Below are 7,640 nucleotides of genomic sequence, written 5' to 3' on the forward strand. Positions count from 1 at the left end.
CTGACACCCCTATGTCTGGCACCAGAGACTGAGGACACCTCCATTCTCTGTTCACTGCCAGGTAGGTCAGGATTAAAGCAAACTGAAGCCAAAGTTATAGTCGGCAGTGCCAGGGGAAGCCTGGCCTGTCTCGGTAACTAGCAAGGCCACAATGGCTAAGCCAAACAGGTGGGAGTGGAAGTGTTGCCGGGAGAAAAAGATGGGAAGGTGGGCGTGGCGAAGGCCAACTGTAGTGCGAGGCTTCTGGGGGGGGGGAGCCTCATCCATTGAATGACCAATCAGAGAGCGGGCTGCGGCCCAGGGGTGGGACAGGGGCGTATCTTGGTCGAGATTGGATAATGGCCGGGCGCAGGGAGGGGCCGCGAGCCTCCGAGGCCTGCTGCTTGACAATTCCGCGTTATATACCGCATTGGCGGCGGTGGTGGTGGAAGCCGGCTGGACTGCAGCGCACGTGCCTGGATCTGACGCTCTTCGGCTTGCCGCGTAGTACCTTGGGTTCTGGGTCTGGTCAGTCCTGCCCCAAGGTTCGCTCCATCCTCGGTCCCCTAACTCTCGTCCAGCTCCCTAAGCTCCCGAGCTCAGCATCTACAGAATGAAATGGTCACAGCCATGAATGTCTCAGATGAAGTAGAGCAGATGTTCCAGCCCTACAACTTCGAGCTGTTCCAGGACATAAGGCCCGTTTTGGAGGAGTACTGGTGAGACCTGGAGAAGGGGAAGAGCCGTGTCAGGGGCCCAACTCTGATGACTGCTATTTGGGGGTATTGGCGGAAGAGGGGGAGGGCGATACACAGAATACCCACAGTGATTTTGCTAAAGAGCAAAGGTATCGGGCTCCCCAGTACTGGCTTCACGTACCCGTTGTCCAAGGTGCAGGTAGTGTGGCACCTCAGAGAGGTTAGGTCTGGAAGAAAGGAAGGCAGAAATAAGAGGATGGGGTGAGGAATGTGGGAGGAGACAGAAACCAAGAGGAAAGAGTGTAGTGAGAACTGGTCTCTGAAGAATGGAGTTGATCTGAACTCCTACTTCGCACCCACCTTATAGATGACTATAAGTGTGCGCATGCGTGCATAGTGCTGGTACCTGGGGACAGCCTTCCCTTCACAGTTATCATCTTGTTCCTCAAATGCTCCATCATCCCTGCTGTGGAGAAGGAGACAAAATCTAGATACTCTTCCAAAATTTCCTCGGGCTTTGCCTAAGAGCTCCTCAGAGGTGTTTGTGGGTTGACTTTGTGCTCCAATTTGTCATGACCCAACCAGGCAGAAGCTGTTGCCACATTCTTCTTACACCACAGTCCTGGGTTGCTTCTAGGCATGGGTCAGCAGCTGTCACCGTCTCCCAACCCCATTGAGAGAGCAGTAATCACAGAAACCTTGGACATAGCCCCTGCCCTGTGCTAGGTACTTTGTATATATTAACACTGTCAGGAGAGGAGTGGTATTCCCCTCTCACAAAATAAGGGGAATACTAATGCTCAGAAAACTAAGTAGTTTTTCCAGTGTCACACAGCTAGTAAATGGCAGAAGTAGGACTCCAACCCAGAGCACTCACCTGGGGATATGAGTGGGCATTCCTCTAACCAGCACCTACCCATAAGCCCATCCCCTCTCCCTTCTGCCTGCCAGGGCAACCTCATTCACCATAGCTCTGATCTACCTGCTGCTCATCTTTGTGGGGCAGAACTACATGAAGGCACGGAAGGGCTTCAACCTGCAGGGACCTCTCATCCTTTGGTCATTCTGCCTTGCAATCTTCAGGTAAGACCCCCCCCCACAACCCATCTTATAGACCCTAGACCCACATTCTATCCCTAAAAACTTTCTAGAAACCTCAATTGTATCAACTCCCCAAGTTTTGCCCCCTAACTCTCTTCCTATCCCATTCTCTCAGCTCTAACTCTCTCCTCAGGTTCCACCCTCCTCCCATATTCCCCTGTTTTCCCTCTCCAGTCCCGGAACTGGCCGTCTCTGCTCTCTCTCACAAGTCCTCTTGTGCTCATGGAGTCTTGGTACTTCCAACATTTTCCCCAGCCTCTAATACTCTCTGCATCTAATACCCTATCCCAAGACCTCCCAATAACTTCCCCAGCCCCTTCTTCCCATATTCCGCCCCCCCAAACTCCTTCGATCACCCCCCATCCTGCCACCCATTTCCTCCCATCCCATGAGCCCTATTCCCTAATTCAACTTTCAGTCCCAACCTCCAGCACTCCCTGGTCCTTCCCTAGCCTTCATGTCTTCTAGATTACTGGTTGGCTCTACCAGGTTGGCCACAGGATCTCAGAAGCTGTGACCCATCCCCTGTGGAGCGGGGGGAGGTGGTGGAATTTGACCAGGCGAAGCGTGGATTGATGCCTGGGAATGACCCTTACACCCTTTTCCTCTGTCCCATTTCAGTATCCTTGGGGCAGTGAGGACATGGGGCTATACGGGGACTGTGCTACTTAGGGGAGCCTAAAGAAAACTGTATGCTTCTTCATCTTCACCGATAATCCCATAATCAAATTCTGATCCTGCCTCTTTGTTCTCAGCAAGATCATTGAACTTGGTGAGTGGCAAGGCTTCGTCTCTCTGGTGTCCAGTCAACTGCACCCCTCCTCAGGGCCCCTCCGCCTTACCCATCACATTGGAAAGTCCCTTCCCCACCCCTGGGTCCTAACAACACCTCTCACCCAAGCCCCTCCTTAGATTCTCTGCCACAAAAACCCCTCTCCCTGCCCTGACAATTCCCCATATGCCCCCACGTCCAGTGCGGAGGGTGGTCCCAACACTGGGTGGTATGCCAGCTATGACTCCCCATCTCCCAGGAGACACGGCCTTCATCATCCTGTATAAATGGCCACTCATCTTTGTGCACTGGTACCACCACAGCACAGAGCTAGTGTACAAGAGCTTTGGATACAAGAACAAGGTGGCTGCAGGCGGCTGGTTCATGACCATGAACTACGGTGTACATGCCATCATGTACACCTACTATACTCTGAAGGCTGCCAAAGTAAAGCCCCCCAGGTGGTTTCCCATGCTCGTCACCAGCCTGCAAATCCTGCAGATGTTTATGGGAGCTACTGTCGGTATCCTGACTTACGTCTGGAGACAGGAACAGGGATGCCATACAACAAAGGAACACCTCTTCTGGTCCTTCATCTTGTATACAACCTATTTCCTCCTCTTTGTCCAGTTCTTCCACCAAAACTATGTAATTACCAAGGTCAAGGCCAAGACCAAGAGCCAGTGAAGGGTTGGAGAAAAGAAGGAGCCCCGAGCTCTCTCCTCCCCAGGGCATTGAGGGGCTGAGCTTAGGTTTGGGAAGATAATTAGGATGCCTTTTCTGCATGGTTTCCCCACGGGATGTGTACCCCAAGGTGGCAGGAGGTTATGACAGTCAAGAAGTGTCACCCCTGGGGTGGGGGTGTGATCTAGTACTTTGCTGTTTCTGTTTTTAATGTGAAGGCCAAACAGTCCCTGGGATGGAGTGGGACTGAAGAGGCTCCCCAGAGCTGAGTGATCTATATTTCCAGAAATCTTTCTTCTTCTTGCTCTATTTTTTAAATTAAAGATTTCAACAAGGTTTTTGGGGTTTGGGGATTTTGAGGATGAAGGGGACTGCTGTGATGGAGGAGGGCTGCTGGCAGTGGGTGAGAAGCTTAAGAGGGTGTGGTGTGTGGAAGGATGAGTCACACACAGACACTCAATAAGAATACTAGGCCTGGTAGGCACTTAATAAATGTCTGTTACAGACCAGAAGTTTATTGCTGTTAGAGGCCCAAGCCCCTCATAGGAACAGTGAGAAACAGCTGCAGAAAGGTGGAGTAACTTTTTCTAAAGTCATAGGCTTCCTAAGCTGCAGAATTGACATCTTTAAGTAAGCATTCGAGATCAGACCTTCCAGTTATCCTCCATGAGACCACGAGGTGGCGCTGCAGTACCAGCTTTGTCCAAGCCATACACACCTACACACGCACGCACGCATGCGTGCGCCGCTCAGCTCCAGGAATCCCCAGGCTTCCCCGTCTTGGTGATGGTGGCCTGGGGAGGACTGAAGCCCTAGAAGCCTGGACCCCTATCTTGTTTCCTGTACACCCAGCTCTCCTTTAGACATGGGGAAGGATAAGGGGAGAAGGCTCAACCGCAACTCTGAATCATCAGGCCTTTGACAGTCCGCGCACGTTTATTTCATTTATCTTTGAAAACCGGGGAAGGGGAGTCTGGAGAAGGCGGGGTGGACCAAGGGTGAGTTGGCCCTCCGGGGAACTGGTCCCTGTTCCTGGCCTCAGTTCCAGGGGCGCGGACTAAGGGCCCAGTCCACCCCTCAGGCCTGGGAGGGAGAAGGCTCTCTCCTGAGCCGGCCGCCTCCCCAAGCCCGACTGCCCCAGCACCCCTCTCAGACCCTGGGGCGGGGGCAAGCCAGGCAAGACGACCCCAGTCCGTAGAGGCCGTAAATTATCGCCCCCGCCCTCAGGGATGATCGACGGGCGGGGCCATTCACACAGGCCGTTCCACTGCGTACTGGCATGGACTGAGGTTGGCGGCCGGGGGCGGCCCGGGCACGGCGGGGTAGCTGAAAGTGGCGTGCTGTTTGGCCTTGAGCCTCAGGCTGGCCAGACTCGAGTTACACGGGTCCCGATATACGTAGGGGGAGGAGGCGGCTGCTGCTGCGGCTGCGGCGGCCGAGGCGTAAGGGCAGGATACTGCCCCGGAGGACACTGCGGCCGGAGCCAGCCCGGGGGGCCCCCCACCTAGGCCCTGCAGGGCCCCGGGCCCTGGCACAGTGCCCGGGGCAGTCGCGGCCGAGGGGACCATGGAGGCGGCGATGGAGCTGGGTGGCGAGAAAACAGGCTGTGAAGCCAGAGGCCCCACGTTGACCGAGTTGAAGGCGAACGGGAAGGTCTTGGCTGAGAGCGGCGGTCCCAGCGCCTTGGGTGGCCAATTGCCGTACGAGTAGCCGGGGTACACCTCCTCGTAGGGCGGCACCAGCCCCCCGAGCGGCGCCGCGAAGCCGCCCTTGCACAGCTCCGCCTGCTGACTGCGCTCGCGCTTTCGCCACTTGGCGCGCCGGTTCTTGAACCACACCTGTGGGCGTGGGAGAAAGGCTGTCAGGGCCCGGCCCTCGCAGTTGGCTGGTGGGTGGGGTCGCCCAGGCAGGGGACCAAGCGGGGTCCGGGGCCGGGCGGAGCATAAGCGAGAGGAGGTGGTGGAGCATAACCACCCCAGAAACGGGAATGGGGTGGTGGAGCAGCCGGTCGGGGTGAGGGAAGAGCTCACGGAGTCAGCGGGCTGAGAAAGAAACAGCCTGCCGCAGAACTGAGTCGGAGGCGACAGGGCTGCGGGGGTGGGCAGCAGGATCGGGTCTAGGAGAGGTGAAGAGGAGAACCAGAGACAGTGCCGGGGAGAGGGAGCGCACCGTCTGGAGTGAAAGGGTGCAGGAAGAGCAGAGATTGGAGCCTGGCGGAAAGAAGGCCGTGCGGGCAGGGGCCGGGGCCGGGGTACGTCGGGTGTTGGGTCCGAGGATGGGGCAGGCAGGGCAGAACTACAGGATGCTGGTTCCGAAGCTACTTGCTGAGCGGCCCGCGAGAGGGAGGCCCGGGATGGAGTGAGGGGGGCGGCTCTGGGGGTGGGGGGCGGCGTACCCGCACGCGGGCCTCGGTGAGGTTGGTCCACACGGCGATCTCTTCCCGCGTACTCATGTCGGGGTAGCGGTTCCTCTGGAAGGTCGCCTCCAGCTCCTGCAGCTGCTGGCTAGTGAAGTGCGTGCGCTGCCGCCTCTGCTTCTTCTTCAGCGAGCTGTCTTCGGGGGAGCCGCCGGGCAGCGAAACTGAGGCCTTCTCCGAGTCTAGGGGCCGGGGTGGGGTCGGTCACAGCGCGTTCTTGCCTGTGCGGATTCCCGGGCTCGGGGACTTCCTCGGCGGGGCCCCTCACTCCCACCTGGGCTTGCACTCCCGGGTCCCACCCTCGTTAGGGATGGAGCTGTTATTTCCCCCACCCCCAGAAGGTGGCGCGCTCACCGCTGTGCTCTTGGCCCTTGCAGCCGTGTTCCGGGATTGGGGGGTGGGGGGTGCCCGCATCTGACAGCGAGAGGGCGGGGCTCCGGGCCTCTGCCTCGCTGAGCAGGCCGAACTCCATGGGGGGAGGACTCTGGAGGGAAGCGAAGACACAGACCTGGTTAATGGGAAGAAAATCTCCGGGTTATCCGGTTCCCAGTAGTGTTTCCCCACTAGTTCTCTGCCCCTTTTCTCTGCCACCGACATAAAGCTACCCCTGTGTAGGGTGCCCTAGGATAGAATGGTGAAACAGCAGCCTAAGGCGGGGAGAGGTGTATACTCAAGAGATTTTATACACAGTTATACACACTAGACTTTGATTTCTTCAGTGTTGGGCACCTAAAACCCTGCCTGGTGCACTGTTGGTGTTCAACAGATATTTATTGAATTAATGAAAACCACACTGTTGCACACCACACACCATACACCACATACTCAAAAATTAAATTCCCTCTCACACGAGTGCCCAATATCCCCTTAAACTCAAACATGCCTCTCAGCCAGTCACACCTGAGACGCAGTCTGAACCTGTGTTATTCACTCTCCAGTGGGACAGATTTGATTTTGAACCAGGCCTGATATGTCTCCCATAAGGAGAATCACTGCTATCATTTATGAGTACTTACTATGTGTCTTCACCTCATTATCTCTCCCCTCACAAGAATGCATCAATATTAGGTATGATCACCCTTTTTTAGGTGAGGAAACTGAGACTTGAAGTAATGATTAAGGTTAAAGAGCTTGTAAGCAGTGGAGCTGGGATCTGAACCAGGTCTGGGAGATTCCTAAACTGCTTCTCTTTGTTTGCTTTTTCAGACTGTGTTCTTTGGGGCCCTCCTCACAAACCCCCTCAGGGACTGGAACTTAGGGCTAACCTCAGGGATAGAGATCTAGCCTGATCTTACTCGGGTCTACTTCAACTAGGGCAGCCCTGCTTTTGTCTGTTTTGTTTATGCTTTCTGGAGAGATTTCATTTGAAGAAAGTCTTCCTTGATCAAAAACGAGTTTGAAAATCACTCTCTGCTTCTATACCTGCCCAGACACACACTGCACCCTACCAGTCACCACTGTCACGCCCCAGGCTGTGGATGTGGGCTTCTTAAAACCCCCTTCCTACCCTTACTCCCTATGCCAAACCTTACCTGACATTACCCAGGAGCCTGCCTGGGTCCCCCTCCGAGTCTCCCCTGCAGGGTCCCCTTTCCTTCTGGCTCTCCCAGGCCCCCTCTGGTGGGGGGAAGGGAAAAGGGCACTAGTGGGGCTCAAGACTCCAGATGCCTCTTGGTCAGAGGAGAACCAAAGGAGTCTGGGGACAGAGACACAGGGATGAAAAGCTGGGTAGGAGGGGTCCATCTGCCTCCCCATTAACAGGGACTTAATGCAGGCTGTGCAAGGTGGCATTAATGTGGAGGATTAGCCTAGATTGAGACGTGTGTCACTTGGCTGCTCTGAATTTATTAGGAGCCTTTCTCAGGGAGGCACAGATGGGCAGCGGCCTGTATTTGCACATGGTAATGCCCCCTTCAACCAGCTCAGAGATGACAGCTGTCCCCCCACCTCTCCACCTCTCAAGCTAGATTGGGGATGGGTCAGAGGTCAA

General features: G+C 55.6%; 2 protein-coding genes across 2 annotated transcripts; one reads left to right on the forward strand and one right to left on the reverse strand.

Annotated features, from left to right (window-relative positions):
* On the forward strand, window positions 1-4,518 carry ELOVL3 (ELOVL fatty acid elongase 3). The gene is given in 5 exon segments (XM_089897290.1): window positions 1-698; window positions 1,629-1,760; window positions 2,400-2,446; window positions 2,449-2,550; window positions 2,810-4,518. Coding segments are annotated over 5 exon segments (810 nt in total). The 5' UTR covers window positions 1-597; the 3' UTR covers window positions 3,238-4,518.
* On the reverse strand, window positions 4,430-7,182 carry PITX3 (paired like homeodomain 3). Its single transcript, XM_022569523.3, has 3 exons — window positions 6,005-7,182; window positions 5,630-5,832; window positions 4,430-5,072 (listed from the first exon to the last, which is right to left on the reverse strand). Exons 1-3 carry the CDS (start codon window positions 6,120-6,122, stop codon window positions 4,485-4,487), a joined length of 909 nt encoding a protein of 302 aa, XP_022425231.1. The 5' UTR covers window positions 6,123-7,182; the 3' UTR covers window positions 4,430-4,484.
* Between the last annotated feature and the right edge of the window lie 458 nt (window positions 7,183-7,640).

This window comes from Delphinapterus leucas, chromosome 16 (assembly GCF_059928025.1).
Source record: "Delphinapterus leucas isolate spDelLeu-1000000601 "Yukka" chromosome 16, BTC_Dleu_Yukka2, whole genome shotgun sequence".
Taxonomy (NCBI): domain Eukaryota; kingdom Metazoa; phylum Chordata; class Mammalia; order Artiodactyla; family Monodontidae; genus Delphinapterus; species Delphinapterus leucas.

Coding starts and splice junctions, on each gene's coding strand:
- PITX3 (XM_022569523.3), bottom strand. CDS start 6,122: ATGGAGTTCGGCCTGCTCAGCGAGGCAGAGGCCCGGAGCCCCGCCCTC. Junction 5,833..6,004: donor CAAGGGCCAAGAGCACAGCG/GTGAGCGCGCCA, acceptor CCCGGCCCCTAG/ACTCGGAGAAGGCCTCAGTT. Junction 5,073..5,629: donor TCACCGAGGCCCGCGTGCGG/GTACGCCGCCCC, acceptor CCACGCCCACAG/GTGTGGTTCAAGAACCGGCG.